Raw genomic sequence first — 18,633 nt, 5'->3', positions numbered from 1 at the left:
ATTGCAGATTATTCTTTTTAAGGCTTTTGTAAAAGACTGAAGCATTTGTCTCTCAGCAGCAATTTAACGAGCATTAGTATTTTAATGCAGCTTCTTCTTTAAACAGAAGTTTGAAATTGGCAGTTGTTTTCAGGTGGTCATAAAACTATGAAAGCCAGATGTGTTTGTTTATTTTGGAAAGCAGCTGCAGCAAAAGTTGTGACAAACACTTTCAAATTGAGTGTTATTCAGGGAGTCAGACTCTTAAAAAGGTTGATCATAACGTCAGTCAGGCAACTGCAGGCTTCAGTAGGAAATCCTGGCTAATGAATACACTTCTCTGCCTACAAGCCTTCCTCAAAGCAGCAGAAAACCCAGCCAAACTGGCACAGACATGCATCTTCTGTTTACCAGCCCCGTGTTCTGCGGAATATTACTTTCTCTGTAAAGCAACTTGACATTATCACAACTCTAAATGAAAGGTGGTAGGCCACAGGACACCTTCTACAAAACACAGACTGGGTACAACAGCAGGTTGGTCAATGATGGTGGCTCACCTGTCACATTTCAAAGCCCATGAGGCTGGTTGTTATCATCATTAACAGCGGGGCCCTACTGACGTTACTGGCTTTGTAAGGATTATGTGGGACTGCTTCTGTCTCGGTGGAGGATCTCACCTCACCGTTTGCGGTTTTTGCTCACTTGTCACTGAAGAGTTGTCAGAGTTCGTGTGTCAATGACAGAGTGGGTCTTGATGTCTTTTGGGCGAACGTGTCGTATCTCTCGATGCCGAGGAATTTCATGAGGCGGTTATTCATATCCAGCCACTTGCCTCGTGGGCAAATCACGAAGCCAAAGTATCTGGGCACGACGCCTCCCGTCAATTCCTTGACCTCGGCATTCAGGTGTTTATACTTTTCCTGTTTCTCTCGCCATGCTGTTTCCAGTGCTTTACTGTCATTCTCGTACCGCACTGTGACATCTACGACTGCGATCTTCTGGTCTTTTCTAAATATGAGATCAGGTATCCATAGGGAGCTGTTTTTGTCAAACAGTCTGGACTCCACGTACGATGTCCAACCGTACTTACTGACATGTTTCTGCAACTGGTCAGCAATCTTGTTATGGCGTTTTATCCAAGCTTTTTTTACAAATGGGCAGCATCCTGACATGTGTGGAATGGTTTTGTTTGCCATCTCACACCTTTGGTATAGTTTGTTTCGGTTAGGCCTACCTCTAGATAATATGGTTCTTGTCGGGTATAGATTACACCGCAAGAGCATGCTGTTAATAAATCTAGAGGATTTTTGCTGTACTCCAGCCTTCGTCCAAGAATTAGAGATCTTGTCGTCTCTAAAGTACTGGATGCCTGCCCCTTGGCATTCCAGTTTTTGCCATTTTTCGAATTCCCACTCCCTCCAGCCTGCATACCTATTGGGTGGTTCTGGTCGTCCTGCGTTTGCCTTCTGGAGTGCCGGCATCATGTCTTGGATGGTGGTCATCAGGTCGATTTTCCCTTCGCCGCTGCTGCGGCTACTGGGCTGGAAATTTTCAATTTCCTTGAGGACCTTGAGCTCGCGCAGTCCCGCAGCGGTCTCTGTGTTGCTCTCTCCTTTATATTGAAAGGAGGCCCGAATGACCACATCACTGGACATGTCTAGTACCTCGCGTTTGCGAACAATCGCGGATGGGATTTGCACTTCCAGTTTTGGGACACCTAGACCGCCGTTCTTGTTGCTAGCGTATAGCATTCCGTCTGCGGTATGAGGTGGTAGGTGTAGGAATTCTTTGTGGCGCTGCAGGTTATTTGGTCCAGCTTTATGAGAGTAGCCTGTGATGCTTCTGTCAGGATCAGATGGAAGTACAATCGGGGGATGACATGTACTTTTAGGATCTCCAGCCGTCGTCGTGGTTGGAGAGGTGCTGCCTGTATTCCATTAACCCAGGACTTAAGCCCTTCCTCCCACTCCCCTTCTGCCACACCTGTCCATGGATTGATGCGGGCACCCAGGTATTTCTCTGTGTCACCTGGGGGTATGTAGGCTATGGATTCGTCCCTCAGCTTCCAGTTTGCAAAGTGATTGTACAAGAAGGTTTTCCTTTTAAAAGTGAAGTGGAATCCCTTCGTCTTCGCTGTGTTAATACTGAGGCCTGTATGGTCACAGTATGCCTGGAGTAGCTTCAGGTTCCTAGCCATACCAGTGTGTGAGTCGCTTAGAAGGGCGATGTCATCCGCGAAGGCCAAAGTCGAGCAGTTGACTCTTCTGCCACCCAGGGGCGTGGAGACCCCTGAGTTGGCCCTCTCCAGAGAGCACACCAACGGATCCAAAGCAACGTTAAATAGTATTAGTGAGAGTGGGTCGCCCTGCTTTACGTCCCTCTCAATGGTTATTGGGGTGGTTAAGTTTCCGTTCTCTTCCACCACTGTTGTGTTGCCAGTGTATAGGTCTTCAATGAGAGTTACAAAGGCTTTGTGCAGTTTCATCCTTTGCAGAGATTTGATCAATAGTTTGTGCCCAACCGAGTTGAACGCTTTCGCTAGATCGACAAAGACAACTGCGAGGTCCTTATGATTGTATTTTGCTCCCTTGATGATATTTTCGAGGACAACAATGTTTTCATTGCATCCGGGAGTGGCTGCTAGAAACCCTTTTTGCCTGGGGTTTAGTTCAACTGTTTCACTCAGGCGTTTTGCCATTATTTTCGTGAACAGCCGGAGCAGATTTGGATCGATGGTTATTGGTCGCCAGTTATCAATGCTTTTCAAGCGTTCCTTATCCTCGCACTTAGGAATCAGGACCGTTCGACTCTTTTTTAGTGAATCGGGGATCGTGCTTGACTTTAGCCATAAGGAGAAGAGGCGGGGTAGACGAGTTTCCTCCTGCTCATGGAGTGTTCTTATGTCCTGCAGTTTCAGGCCGTCTGGTCCAGCGGCACTGTTCTCATCTATCCCCTTGATGGCCGCTTCAACCTCCTCTACCTTTATGGGTTTCATCAAGGACCCGTCATCGACTTTGCCAGTGTATGGGGCATACTTATTTATGTTCGATTTTTTGTTTGGTGCAGACAGTTTCTCACAGAAACATGTCTCCAATTCCTCTTTTGAGAGAGGACAAGCGGATGAGGTCGGCGCCCCCATGATCTCACGAGCTAGTTGACGCCAGTTGGTTTTGTAAAGCTGCTGTGTTGCTCTAAACAGCGCTTTATGTGCTGCCCACCATTTTTTGGCTCCGGATTGCTACTGGGCTTTTGGTCTTTCTTGGCCTGATCTTTTTGAGGCCTCTTGTTTTTGTCCTGTCTTTTTCTACTATTCATTAGTAGGTCGGTAATACTTTCCACTAGTCCGATTCCAAGGGCAAGCGTGTCCGGGTTGTTCCTTGCGCTCAAGAGCTCCTCAGCTTGTGTAAGCTGGTCATCTACGTCCCGATGTTTAGGGATCAAAGCCGGTGTTCTTCGGCTGGCTCTTTGGCATTGGGCTTGATCAAAGGGGGTGGCCGTAAGGCACCTGCTTGGGCCCCAGCTATGCCTGCCTCTTTGTAGGTTACGTGGAACAGTCCCTATCCCGCACCTACACAGGCCCCAAACCCCACCTCTTCCTCCGTTACATTGATGACTGTGTCAGCGCCGCCTCTTGCTCCCCAGAGAAGCTCGAACAGTTCATCCACTTCACCAACACCTTCCACCCCAACCTTCAGTTCACCTGGGCCATCTCCAGCACATCCCTCACCTTCCTGGACCTCTCAGTCTCCATCTCGGGCAACCAGCTTGTAACTGATGTCCATTTCAAGCCCACCGACTCCCACAGCTACCTAGAATACACCTCCTCCCACCCACCCTCCTGCAAAAATTCCATCCCCTATTCCCAATTCCTCTGCCTCCGCCGCATCTGCTCCCACGATGAGGCATTCCACTCCCGCACATCCCAGAAGTCCAAGTTCTTCAAGGACTGCAACTTTCACCCCCACAGTGGTCGAGAACGCCCTTGACCGCGTCTCCCACATTTCCCGCAACACATCCCTCACACCCCGCCCCCGCCACAACCGCCCTAAGAGGATCCCCCTCGTTCTCACACACCACCCCACCAACCTTCGGATACAACGCAACATCCTCCGACACTGCCGCCATCTACAATCCGACCCCACCACCCAAGACATTTTTCCATCCCCACCCTTGTCTGCTTTCCAGAGAGACCACTCTCTCTGTGACTCCCTTGTTCGCTCCACACTGCCCTCCAACCCCACCACACCCGGCACCTTCCCCTGCAACCGCAGGAAGTGCTACACTTGCGCCCACACCTCCTCCCTCACCCCTATCCCAGGCCCCAAGATGACTATCCATATTAAGCAGAGGTTCACCTGCACATCTGCCAATGTGGTATACTGCATCCATTGTATCCGGTGTGGCTTCCTCTACATTGGGGAAACCAAGCGGAGGCTTGGGGACTGCTTTGCAGAACACCTCCGCTCGGTTCGCAATAAACAACTGCACCTCCCAGTCGCAAACCATTTCCACTCCCCCTCCCATTCTTTAGATGACATGTCCATCATGGGCCTCCTGCAGTGCCACAACGATGCCACCCGAAGGTTGCAGGAACAGCAACTCATATTCCGCTTGGGAACCCTGCAGCCCAATGGTATCAATGTGGACTTCACCAGCTTCAAAATCTCCCCTTCCCCCACCGCATCCCAAAACCAGTCCAACCTGTCTCTGCCTCCCTAACCTGTTCTTTCTCTCACCCATCCCTTCTTCCCACCCCAAGCCGCACCTCCATTTCCTACCTACTAACCTCATCCCACCTCCTTGACCTGTCCGTCTTCCCTGGACTGCCCTATCCCCTCCCCACTCCCCACCTATACTCTCCTCTGCACCTATCTTCTTTTCTCTCCATCTTCGGTCTGCCTCCCCCCTCTCCCTATTTATTCCAGAACCCTCACCCCATCGCCCTCTCTGATGAAGGGTCTAGGCCCGAAACATCAGCTTTTGTGCTCCTGAGATGCTGCTGGGCCTGCTGTGTTCATCCAGCCTCACATTTTATTATCTTGGATTCTCCAGCATCTGCAGTTCCCATTATCACTCACTCATTTCAAAGTCAGTAGCATCAACAAACTGCAAAATGCTTTTCAAAAAAAGGTCCCCGATTTCTCGACATGCAACAAGCTGCCCCAAGACTGTATCTGAGAATGAGATACGCTACGGTATTCCACCCACAGACTTTCCAGCCTATGTGTCCATGGTAATGGGTGTGCGTACAAACAAACAGAATGATATGAGAGACAACAAGCATGAATGATATGGAAAATCAAAATGGAGCTTAAAGAAGCAGAAAAGACCCACATAGAAGTGAGAATGTGGTGGACGTAGATAGTAGGACAGGATTGTCTACCGGAGTGTAATATTAATTTCCTGGACACTGCTGTGAGCAACATAGTTGAAAATTGTGTGTGTTATGCCTTTAAAAGAACTAACCTTTAAAAAGGTGCCATGTGTTGTGCATTTAAGTATTTAAGTGTTGCAACTCTGACAGTTTAGTCTAATTTGTACCTGCAAGCTACACTGAAACAGAAATCATGTTTGTTCATGTCTGCTTCACAACTTGCTGTGTGCTTTACTGTTTTAAATAAACTCACTCGTGGGAGTTAGTCAACCAGTGTCAAGTATTCATCATTAGATCATAAGCATTCATACCATAAATCATATGATAATCATAGCTGTATTAAAAATGGCCCTCTTCCCTATCCTTGATCATCCCCTTTGATGTTCCTCCCCCTCTTGTATTTCAATGACATATAACCCATTAAACCTCCATGCTTCAATTCTAAAGAAGATCCTGTGACAAAAGGTTTCTGATTAATCTAAAAGTATAATTCATCGAGTTTGGATAAAAGAGTGATGTTTTGATGGTAGTTACTACTGTGTAGCACTTTCAAAAACAGTCAGACATCCTTTTGGAGAAGTGACATAATTCAGTCTGTGTCAAAAAGAAAGGGCATTAGAGGTATTAAATGAAATTCGCCCACCCCCACCGTGGTGGAAAGATTAAACGCTAAAGGCTGTTAGTTTATTCTTGGTTCAGACATTCATCCTTAAATCAATGATCAGAGTCAACACAGGAGGTTCTGAATTTTTAGGTCAAAAAGAGTTACTTCCGTGGGTTTCAAATCCATTTGGCAAACCAATAAAGATATTGAGATGGAGATAGTAGGAACTTCAGATGCTGGAGAATCTGAGATAACAAGGTGTGGAGCTGGATGAACACAGCAGGCCAAGCAGCATCAGAGGAGCAGGAAATGCTGATGTTTCGGGCCTATACCCTTCTTCAGAAAAAATGAAGGAATGTGTGGCTAGGTGGATTAGCCATGGGAAAATGCAGGTTTACAAGGACAGGGTAGGGGTGTGGCCTTTGGGGGTTGGGGGGTGAGGAATGAAGACTCAATGAGCTGAAATGGCCTGATTCCACACCACAGAGATTCTGTGAGATGCTGCCAGATCTGCTCAGCTTTTCCAGCAATTTCTGCTTTTGGACAGATGTCACGGTCCAAGTTATAATATCACCATTTGCCAGCACTGGCAATACGCTGCCAGTAATCTGTCACTTAACACCGAAATTGCCACATGAATTGTAGAAGTTGTTCTATCCAAGTGGAATAAAAACGTGGAGCAACAGTATGCTGTCTGAAAACAGTAAACTGAAAACCCTCTAAGTGTGTGACCTCAGCGCACTCCTTTCTAGTAGTGAGACCGAGGCCACCTATGCAAGGGAGGAGAAAAGATGAGCAGTATTCCATCCTCCCTATCTCCGCTGTATTCTTGGCATCACTTGGCAGAATAAGCCACTAATCCAGAGGCCTCAGAGTCTGCTAACCATCAACATGCATTCATTACAAAGTAAATGACACCTGTGGCTGGGTAGATTATATTTATTAAAAGATGATGACTCTCCATCACGTTCTGTACTGTTTATTGGCCTCTATTGCAACGTCATGGGTGCCCTTTTCTCCACTAGAGACACCTTCAATTGATATACAAAGGTGATGGCACTGACAACCGGGAGACAGTTGCTGGTGGCCGTGACTATTGGAAGCTGCCTGCTTGGAAGGGTGTTAGAAGAATTGGTCAAATGTGAGTGTTACTGGCACCAGCCAGTCATCTTCTCATCTGCTTATGTACCTGACCTTTTACTATCCTTAGATAATTACATTTCAAAGCATTCATCATCTGACTTAGTAGACTGATAATTTTGTCCATGCCAGCTTAAACTCCGGCTTCCTCCGTACCCAGCCAGAATTATAAACCTCGAGTATATCATACACAGGCATTTTCTGTTCCTAACCAACATCTTGTAGAAGTATCAAGGATCTGTACAAGGAATCACTACTGCTATGTTTTCTTTTTCATTGATCTTGTACAAATAATGGTAATTGCTGATGTGACATACAAATTTCGGTTAATCATTAACCACATATTTCCTTAAGATTGCCATCCTATATGGACAGGGAAGGCTCTTCAATCAAAAACTATTTACAATTTTTGGAATTGCTCAAATTAGTGCATTGTCAAAAGGTGAAATATAGTTCTCACAAAGTAAGTTGACAAAGTATTGAGTAATAGTCGTTGGTAAACTGATTTCATGACAGTCTTGTAGATGGTGAAGTCATTTTGGGCAACCGAGTAATACCAAACAACACAATACAGCACAGGAAGGGGGCCTTAGCCTGTGCCTATTGCTAATCCTTATTTAGACATGTTACTTATTGCCCAGAGATAATGGGAACTGCAGATGCTGGAGAATCCAAGATAATAAAGTGTGGAGCTGGATGAACACAGCAGGCCAAGCAGCATCTCAGGAGCACAAAGGCTGACGTTTCAGGCCTAGACCCTTCATCAGAGAGATGAAGGGTCTTGACCCAAAACATTAGCTTTTGTGCTCCGGAGATGCTGCTTGGCTTGCTGTGTTCATCCAGCTTCACACTTTGTTATCTTACTTATTGCCCATTGCGGTTTCTATCTCCTCTATTCGCCTTGTGCTCACATGTCTGTCAAAATATGCCTGAAATGTGTCAGCTTCCACCACCTCCACTGGCAGTGTGTTCCAGGCACCTATCACCCTCCACTCTGAAAAACACCCTACGGTCGGTCTTTTATGACCAAGCCAGTTTTGTATCCATCTAGCCAGCTCACCCCAGATCCCATAAGACTCTACCTTCTGTGTCAGCCTGCCGTGAGGTATCTAACCAAATGCCTTACCAAAGTTTATGTAAACAACATCCACTACCCTTCCCTTGTCAATCATACTTGCCACCTCCTCAAACAACTCAAACCAAATTGGTGAGATATGGCTTTCCCCGCACAAACACATGCTGCCTATCACTATAAGTCCATTCACTTCCAAATGTGAATTAACACTGTGTCTCAGTATATTCTCCAACTGCTTTCCCACCCACTGACATCTGGCTTACTAGCCTGTAATTACCTAGATTATTTCTGCTTCCTTTCTTAAACGAATGGAGAACATTAATCAATCATTCTCCAGTCCTCTGGAACCTTGCCCGCAACCAGAGGATGTGAAGATATCTATCAAGGCCCCAGCTATTTCCTCCTTTGCCTCCAACAGTATCCTGGGATAGATCCCACATGATCCTATGGACTCATCTACCTTAATGTATTTCAAGACACCCAACACTTCCTCCTCCGTTATGCTGACCCACCTGAGGGTATTCACACACCTTTCCCTAACCTCCATATCCTGCTTTTTGCTGAATACCGATGTAAAGTACTCAGTAAGGATCTCACCCATTTCTTCTGGCACCACACACAGACAAAGCAAAGCCATGGAAGTTGATAATTCTGCTCTGCAGGGACTTGGTTGTATTCATTCAAGGGATGTCCGGCTGAATGTAGTGTCAGTCGGGTGCAGAATACAAGCACTCACAGCTACCTACACCATATTGTAGGCAGCTTCAGCGGATGACTTCATACAGCCGTAACCACAGTAGCTGAATATCACAGGTTTTTGGAAAACGTGCATTTGTACATTGTACTTTTACAGCTTACCATAAGAATATGACCTCTGCTGTAACTGGTTTTCAAACTTAGAAGTAGTAGCCGCTAAAATGTATTACATGGATCAACAGTCACATTTATTCCTGCTGGTAAGACCTTGAGAGAGGTAAATCACAGCTATTGTCCCTGCTGCAACATTTTATACAGGCCACTAAAGCCTTTCTAGTGAAGTACAGTCTACTCCCACCACTTCTCATAACTCTGCACAGGAATATTCAGCATCTTTGTAATGGATGGTCAAAGAAAGTGAAGAAACCAAATGAAGCTGTGGAAATGAAGATGCAAAGCTTGAACGGTTGCCCCAGGCCAAGAATCATTCAAGACCCACACATCTGATTCCAGTCAAGCGGCAAAGCCTCACATCGCTTTGTCTTAACAACCAGAAAAGGGCAAATTTATGCCTAGAACTATGATCTCAGACCAGGCTGCCAATGTCATGCAATGATCCAGGAGGAGAGCCTCAAATAACAATACCTTTAGGAACTGGCAACCATTTATTTTTAGAAGTAGACAAAAGGACTGATCCCAGAGACCTGCAAAGAAAAGAATGTTGTAAGATTCCACGGTTTTGAACAAACAACGTTTTCCTATTTAAGTTAGAACAGTAATAAAATTTACAATACACATACAAATTATTCCTAATGTCAATTACTAATGTCATAAATATTACAATGTACCATGATCAAATACTCCACAGTGAGCACTAATTAGCCACTGTAATTGAGATAGATCCTACAGATCTCTCAGCAACTCTCCCTAGATGTGAAAAATACAGTAGATAGTCAAATCTCATTGTAATCCTTGGAAACTTCAATCTTCACTTCTGTCAATCTCCTATTGAAACTCCATTTCAAGGGTCATTTCTTCTTGCCTCAATAATTGCTCCCGTTCAGGTCATTCACCATCCTTTTCTCTGTTTCTGCAATCCAGTACCTATTCTCAAGTACAACTCCAGCTCTTCACTAACAGCTAGCTTCACCATGCCAGTCCTAGCCCTATATCCTCAACCCCCAACTCCCTCTCTATGAGTTACACTGAAGTATTCATACTGAAGCTTCTTTGCAGCTCCTACAGTTACCCCCAAACACAGCCACTGACCTTCCCACTTTATCAGCTCTCCAGGACCTCCAAATCTTGATTCCAACTCTTAACTGTCTACAAAACCTTTGAACTTCTTTCTGACTCCATGCTCACAGCACACAGCCATCCAACTGTTCTTCACTCCTCATCGCATCCCACTACCCAGAATCAGTGTGGTTAAGCTGCCTTCCCAGCATACCAACTAACTGCCACATTTGTAAAATAGAGTCGAGATTTCTCTCCTCCAGCAATAAAACATGTACTTTGAAATTCTCTTCAGTGACCACTGAACTATGTCATGGACCTGCTGAAAACATCCTTGCACTAAACCCCCCCGGAGTTTCTGGGCAGAATTACATGTGTCCATATCACAAATCACAGAACAGAGTGTGGTCTGAATGTGTACTTTTCACAGAGAATCCTGGCTTCCCTAGTGCAATTTGATGCACTTCAATTGGATTTCTTGGCACTAATATTACCTTTGAGTAAAACCCTAGGATGAAATCCATCCGGACCCAAAGGCTTATTTGTCTGCAGCTCCAAAATTTCCTGGTAATCGTAATGTTCTTGAGTTCCTCCTTCCGTTCCATCATCCGTAGCAGCTTTTTCTGTTATTTCTCATATTCTCTCCAGCGAACACTAATGCAAAATACCCATTCAATTCAACCGTCCATCTCCTTATTTTCCATTGATCATTCTCCAGATTCACTTTCCGAAGCATCAACTCCAACTTTATAATTCTTTTCTTCTTTAATTATTGAAAGTCACTGACTTGGTCTTTATATTTCTAGCTAGCGTTCTCGTGTACTAGAATTTTTCCTTTTGTTATAATTGAGGCTTTAGCCATTCTTTGCTTTCTTTTACATTCTGCCCAATCTTCTGACCTGCTACTGAACCTTGTACAATTATATGTTTTTTTAAAATTTGATTCAACCTTTAACTTTAAGTTAAGTTAACCACAGATGGTGGGTCCTCACCATGGAATTTTTCTTTATCATTGAAATGCATCTATTCTGTGAATTCCAAAATAGTCCCTTTTTTAAAAAAAAAGTCATCTGCTGCATCTCTAGATCCCTAAGCTAATTTGCCAGTTGACTTCATCAAGGTCTGCTTCCATGGCCTCAAATATAGTTATTTAAATTTAAAATACTAATCTTGGACCTACTCTCCTCTCCTTGAACTGGAATTAAAACTCACCAGATGTTATAATCACTGCTTCCAAAAGATGCCTTTACTCTGAGATATGAATTAATCCAAGCTCATTGCCCAATACCGGGTCAGTTGTTGTGTGCTGTCGTATCATTTCCATTCCTCTTATTATCAAAACAAATTTCATTTCAATAGCTATTGGGAAAACAAATTGAATAACTAAAATATTTCTTTGTCACTGCAGTGGCACGTATTTATTTTGCAGCAGCAAAAGCTGACTGTCATCTTCATACATCCTATTTGGGCCTCCTGTGTGAGCCCATTCAAATACTGATTGAAACCTTACCAAAGATTAAAGATTAGCTATACCCGCTGGAAGTCTAGATTTCTTTCTCATAACTTCTATAAAATGATATTGGGTATTTATTATTCTTGTCAACATCTCTGCTTACATCAAGTTCTAGGTTAGGTTTTGTAAAATGCAGCTGTTACTGTGATGAGTTATTTGCAATTTTATCAGAAAAGATGGTGCAAATTTGTGAAGACATTTTCCCAGCAGGGAACCAGCTCAGAAATTTCCCAGTCACAGTGCATCAGAACTTTTCTAGAGTCTATGCATTGAACATCATGGGTCCCACAAGTCTGATCAACTGACTTAGTGCTATCAGAATCTAGCCCTTAGGCCTTCCTACAAGTTCATGATACTCACAAGAGGAGGTAGGTCACTGAGACCAGATTTATTCAACCACTCTAGCTTTGTAAAAAACTAAAACAAATTGTTTACTTATGCAAGTTACTTTAGAGGAAGTCGAAGATAGTTTTATAAAGCAGGAGTGGGGCATCTGAAGTAAAATGGCTACAAACTCTTCGACTATACAATATGCCTAGGAGCCTAATAGTTTCACAATTATTTTTTAATTCTAATAAAATAGATTCTCACTTTGATCGCTCAATGACAACACTCTTCCCCAGTACTACAGTAGTTTATTTGCTCAATATTGCCATTCCCTCCCTTCTTTACTATCTTTCATGTATACCTGTAGTGAAGATCATTGGGTTCCCAATATTTCTTTTCTTTAAGCCTTCTACTTTGTTATTAGCCTATTTTCTCATCAAACTGTTCTGGAGCAGGTGGGACTTGAACCCAGGCCTGGCCAGGGGTAGGCATACCACTGTACTACATGAGGGCCCTAAACCAAACACCCCAAACGGGACATGAACCAATAATCCCTGGTTTAGGAAGCCAGTGTCTTACCACAGGTCTTTGCACCTGCAGCTCACCACTGTTGTTTATCACATGATATGCTCTTTTTAAGAATGTCTTACGTATGCCTCCTGTCTGATTTCTAAAATTTCCAACCTATTCTAAACTCCGGTACCATTTGAGCAAGCTAATATTTCAAGTCTAGATGACTCTTCATCAGAGCTCTGAAGAGGAGGCAACTAAACCCAAAATGATAGCTTGCTGTCTCTCCATGGATGCTGCCTGACCCAATGTGATTTCCAGCATTTTTTGTTTTCAGTACAGATTCCAGCATCTGCAGTACTTTGCTCCTCCACTGCTAATTGTTTTTCCACAGTGCTCTGTGCACCTGTTTCTTCTCTCAAATCTGGTGCCCACCCTCAAACTAGTTTAAAAACTTTCCCCACAGCACAAGTTTACCTTCCCATTAGGATATTAATGTCATCTTAGTTATACTGCAAACCATCCAAATCCTGCCATAGAACTGGCAATGTATAAAATTGTCAGGAAATTCCTACCCAATGGCTAAAATTCAGGAATGAAGGAATTATTTTATCTTTCTCGATCATCTCACAACCTTATTTGCACCAAAGAAAATAAGCCTTATTCATGGTCTTTCAACATAAATGAAAACATGAGTCCTGCTTCATCCTTATTGTCCAGCTCTGTACTGGTTTCAACACACAGTATTGGGAATTTTGAAAATAACACGTTATAAAGTCTTCCTAACATGAACTAGGTACATTAATCTATTTTGACACAGTCAAGTAATTTACAGATTCAACTTCCTCGGATAGGATGCAATTTTTCACCCCATTTGTTGGGGATGATGTCAAACCAAACACATCCTTAGAATGAAAGCTTTTTTTTGTTTGTATTTAAAACCTGTATCACCTAGATATCGTAAGCCTGAATTTTAAAAAGCTCTTCAGACCATGGAGATGCTTTCCGTCGTTCAGGGTGTAAGTTTACACTCTATTCACTGCCATCTGTTTGTTCCCTGTTTATCTGACTCTACAGTAATCAGTGGAAAGGTCATGCTCACAGTGCCTCAAACTGTGACAATGCGCAGCAGGATATCAAACAAACAGCTCTCCTAGGCACTCTTGCTGAAGAACTGAACCATACTGAAAAAATATCATCTTTTAATTTGTTATTCATAAACATCATTCTGGATAATACTCACCATGACGTTGTGCGGTTGAGATCTGCACCAACTTCTTTTTAAATAAACCATATAGAAAAGAAAATAAATTGCTAATGCAGGTTTCATTTTTACATGTAAGCAATGAGAACGTATTTTAAATCCCTCCAAAATAAAACAAAAACTGCTGAACCACCATTCAGTTAACTTCTGCAATGAGAACATGCAGATTATGACAATTATCACTTTTCTAAAATGTGATGAACCTTCTGTATATTCATTGTTTACTTTCCCCCTCGTATTTCAGGTCTATAATATTTGTGGTTCTGTCTCTCTGCAAATTTCTGGCAATGGGTCAGCTCACTTCAACCTCCCCATTTGTCATTTAGAATTCTATAATATTGCTGCCTGGTTTTTAACAGATTGGTACATGGACATCAGCCATTAGAATGGGACAAAACGTTTAAAAAAATACATTTACCTTTATAAAGCACTCTTAAAGAGCAGGAACACATGATATTCCAAAAAGCAGTTCTTATTGTAATGCAGCAGTCAAATTATTCACAGCAAGATCCCAGACGGAGACCACTAGGTAGACACATATTTTGAGCAATGTTACTTGAGGGAGAACTACTCTCCTTCAACTGCTACAATGGGATCATATGCACCAGGCTTGTCCAACCAGCAGCATGCAAGGAACCTGTGTGACCAAGAAGTCATTGTACAAAATACAACAATGTGTAACTGTGGGATCCTCCAAGAAGCCACTCCTCCAATCAAAGATCACTTCTTTCCCACACTTGCTGTTTATTAATTCACTACCTAAATCACCTTTGATTAGGAGGGGCAGGGATCAGGGTAATGTGATTGGTTTAACTCAGTGTGCAGGCTGTGGGTGAGGACCGAGAGGTCATCAGTGAGACTGTCTTCAGGACAAGGGAAATGGAAGTCGTCCAAGGTTGGGAAAGGAAAGAGGGTGAGAGCCAGGAGGAGCAGAGTTACAGTAGGCCATTGGAGTGGTGACTGACTGTCAGGCATGTTGGTTGGGGGAAGACAGCAGTGAGAGAGTAAAACCAGAGCTTTACTTTCCTAGAAACCTTTGCCATTCCCAAGCTCTGTTAATAATGAAGAAGCTTCTTGTTACAATGGTTAACCTTCCACTGGCCATTCAATCAGGATGCTCCAGCTGTATAAACTTGGGGTATTGCTTGGATAAGGTTCCTTTCTGACCACTGGTAGTGCTCATCAGTAATATTCACCTCAAAATCTCGGATCAGAGGTTTTAACTTGGTCATACGTAGGAGTGTGGGGGTAGGACAGGGTTGGCAACTAGAGAAGTGAACGACTGAGTAACAGAAGCTTGAGTAGTGAGTGACTGAAGGATGGGGAGTTTGGAGAGTCAGTGACCAGAGATATTGTTGGGCTGGTGGGTGATTTGGAGGTGGGGGGGAGTTGTGTGAGTGATGAGGAAGGGCAGGTGAGGAAGTGGGTTGGATTGGACTGGACAGGACATACCAACTTTCTCCTCCACACCCCACTCCCTTGCTGACTAGATCAGAGTACACCTGTCCAGAGAGGAACGAAAAACACTGATTCGTTAGCTCAACACTGGTCATCACTTGCTTTCACTGGTGACCTACATTTGGGTCTGATCATTTCTTTTCTCTCCAGCTCTGCCTTCTTAACCAAAAAGGGACATTTGTAGATGTAAATAAATTGTAGGTCACTCATCACACATTAGATATTGAAGGAGTGATGTATACATATTTATACTTCTCCCTATCCATTGGGATGCCAGCTGAGCAATAATAAAGGGAATTGTCAACAGTGGGTTGCTGTTACATAGAACATTACAGCACGTACAGGCCCTTCGGCCCTCGATGTTGTGCCGACCTGTCATACCGATCTCAAGCCCATCTAACCTACACTATTCCATGTACGTCCATACGCTTGTCCAATGACGACTTAAATGTACCTAAAGTTGGCGAATCTACTACCGTTGCAGGCAAAGCGTTCCATTCCCTTACTACTCTCTCAATAAAGAAACTACCTCGGACATCTGTCCTATATCTTTCACCCCTCAATTTAAAGCTATGCCCCCTCGTGCTCGCCGTCACCATCCTAGGAAAAAGGCTCTCCCTATCCACCCTATCTAACCCTCTGATTATTTTATATGTCTCAATTAAGTCACCTCTCAACCTTCTTCACTCTAATGAAAACAGCCTCAAGTCCCTCAGCCTTTCCTCATAAGACCTTCCCTCCATACCAGGCAACATCCTAGTAAATCCCCTCTGCACCCTTTCCAAAGCTTCCACATCCTTCTTATAATGCGAAGACCAGAACTGTACACAATACTCCAAGTGCGGCCACACCAGAGTTTTGTACAGCTTCACCATAACCTCTTGGTTCCGGAACTCGATCCCTCTATTAATAAAAGATAAAACACTGTATGCCTTCTTAACAGCCCTGTCAACCTGGGTGGCAACTTTCTAGGATCTATGTACATGGACACCGAGATCTCTCTACTCATCTACACTACTAAAAATCTTACCATTAGCCCAGCACTTTGCCTTCTGGTTACTCCTACCAAAGTGCATCACCTCACATTTGTCTGCATTAAACTCCATTTGCCACCTCTCAGCCCAGCTCTGCAGCTTATCTATGCCTCTCTGCAACCTACAGCATCCTTCATCACTATCAACAACTCCACCGACCTTAGTGTTGTCTGCAAATTTACTAACCCATCCTTCTACGCCCTCATCCAGGTCATTTATAAAAATGACAAACAGCAGTGGACCCAACACCGACCCTTGCGGTACACCACTAGTAACTGGTCTCCAGGATGAATATTTCCCATCAACTACCACCCTCTGTCTTCTTTCTGAAGCTAATTTCTGATCCAAACTGCTATATCTCCCACAATTCCATTCCTCCGCATTTTGTACAATAGCCTATTGTGGGGAACCTTATCGAACGCCTTGCTGAAACCCATATACACCACATCAACCGGTTTACTCTCATCTACCTGTTTGGTCACCTTCTCAAAGAACTCAATAAGCTTTGTGAGGCACGACTTTCCCTTCACAAAACTGTGCTGACTGTCCCTAATCAATTTATTCTTTTTGAGATGATTATATATCCTATCCCTTACAACCTTTTCTAACACTTTGCCAACAACTGAGGTAAGGCTCACTGGTCTATAATTACCAGGGTTGCCTCTACTCCCCTTCTTGAAGAGGGGAACCACATTTGCTATCCTCCAGTCATCTGGCACTATTCCTGTAGACAATGACGAGTTAAAGATCAATGCCAAAGGCTCGGCAATGTCCTCCCTGGCTTCCCAGAGGATCCGAGGATAAATCCCATCCGGCCCAGGGGACTTATCTATCTTCACCCTCTGAAGGATTTCTAATACCTCTTCCTTGTGAACCTCAATCCCACCTAGTCTAGTAGCCTGTATCTCAGTATTCTCCTCGACAACATTGTCATTTTCTAGAGTGAATACAGGTATGGTTCTGCTATAATGCAACAGTTACATTCTTGTGCAACATCACATTATAGAAAATTGTGCTTTGGAATTAAGGGGGTCTATGGGAAACACAGGGTCTGGGGTAGACGACCTAAAAAAAAACTCAAAAGCCAAACATGAAGGATAGCATAGCTTGAATAAATATGTTTAATTCATTTCTAACTATGAAATAAAAGTTAGTTTAACTCATTACCTTGAAAAATGTCAAGATGACTTGATGGGAGAGGTTGTTTTGACGTCGCTCTGTTGTTTGTGCAGGGGCTGAGGGTCATTATCATCATCATCATCCTTCAGGTGTAGTGGATGCAGGGTTAGGGTGAAAAATAGTTAATCCAGAAGTGCGTGGCTGTGGTTCATTGTCTTCTGACTATTTTTTAGGGGTTGGCTTAAAAAAGACATCCAATTTTTACTGCTTTGCCCTTTTTCCTTTTTCATGAAGAAGCTGTTCCACAGGGTACCTAATAAGTTCTTATTACATGAACTGCTACCCTGCTTCATTCTCCATTATAATTGTTGTCCTCTAAGAGCTGCAACTGCCTCTCAATTTTCCTCAGGATAGAAGAGAAAACAGAAGTGGAAGTCTCCTGGGTTTCATTTCCAGTTTCTACTTATCAATCATCGACAAGTTATTATAGATCAGCTGTAGAGAGGTCTTCACAGTGGGAGTCAAGCAGCTCTTCAACATCTTCTCTCTTGGATTTGAAGAAGTGCACTTGCTTTGCAAGATCAAAACAATGTCATTTGATTCTTGGGAGCTGCTCTGACAGATCAAAGTCTTTAAAATCTTGGAAAAAAAATCTGGGAAAGCTTCTGCTGAACTGCAAGCAAGCAGTCCTTGCTGAAATCACCCCAGGCCTCCACGATAATGTCAATTGCATTCTTGATGTTAAAGCACTTCCAAAATTGAAGAGCACTGTGCTTAACCCCTCAGTGGCTGCAATCAGTCCCTTAAATGTGCACCTTAAATAATAAGCTTTAAAAGCTGCTATCACACCCTGGTTCATGGTTTGAGGAGAGAGGTTGTGTTTGGCAGTAGAAATAGCACTTTGAAGTTTTCAGAAAGCTCACAATGGTAGGACGATGGCTTTGCGCATTATCCAGGTTGAGGAGAGCCTTGAAATCCAAACTTATTTTCCTGCAATACTTTCTAAAAGCATCTTCCAAAACATCATCAATAAGGACAGACAAAAAAATTGCACAGTCATCCAACCCCTTTTGCTTGTCCTAAAGTAGACTGAAGGCAACCATAGGCTTAAGCTTTCAGTCTCCACTGGCATTGGCACCCAGCAGCAAAGTCATATGATCTTTTGCCACTTTAATGCCAGGAGCATGTGCTTCATTCATAGAAATCCAGGTTCTTGATGGCATTTCTTTCAGTATAAAGCTGCCCTGTCCAAATTGAAAATTTGATTTAAGTTGTCACCTTCTTCATCAATTAATTATTTTTCA

General features: G+C 43.5%; 2 protein-coding genes across 4 annotated transcripts in view; both read right to left on the bottom strand.

Annotated features, from left to right (window-relative positions):
• The window catches only part of mcat (malonyl CoA:ACP acyltransferase (mitochondrial)), a 93,390-nt gene that overhangs the window by 16,792 nt on the left and 57,965 nt on the right, over nucleotides 1–18,633 (bottom strand). Inside the window, exon 5 of one of the 2 annotated variants that reach the window (XM_059652412.1) lies at nucleotides 9,514–9,572. The exons of the other annotated variant lie outside the window; for it this stretch is intronic. Within the exon in view, the coding sequence (XP_059508395.1) occupies nucleotides 9,540–9,572 (33 nt within the window). The 3' untranslated portion in view covers nucleotides 9,514–9,539. The remainder of the gene's footprint in view (nucleotides 1–9,513; nucleotides 9,573–18,633) is intronic. 2 annotated transcript variants of the gene reach the window in all.
• LOC125460689 (synapsin-3-like) overlaps nucleotides 1–18,633 on the bottom strand; it is a 272,555-nt gene that overhangs the window by 246,533 nt on the left and 7,389 nt on the right. Inside the window, exon 1 of one of the 2 annotated variants that reach the window (XM_059652411.1) lies at nucleotides 17,378–17,836. The exons of the other annotated variant lie outside the window; for it this stretch is intronic. The gene's annotated coding sequence lies outside the window, so the exon portion shown is untranslated. Of the gene's footprint in view, nucleotides 1–17,377; nucleotides 17,837–18,633 lie in introns of those variants that run through there. 2 annotated transcript variants of the gene reach the window in all.

This window comes from Stegostoma tigrinum, chromosome 18 (genome assembly GCF_030684315.1).
Source record: "Stegostoma tigrinum isolate sSteTig4 chromosome 18, sSteTig4.hap1, whole genome shotgun sequence".
Taxonomy (NCBI): domain Eukaryota; kingdom Metazoa; phylum Chordata; class Chondrichthyes; order Orectolobiformes; family Stegostomatidae; genus Stegostoma; species Stegostoma tigrinum.
The sequence above is the reverse complement of the archived record's forward strand: the minus strand, read 5'-3'. Positions and strand labels throughout refer to the sequence as shown.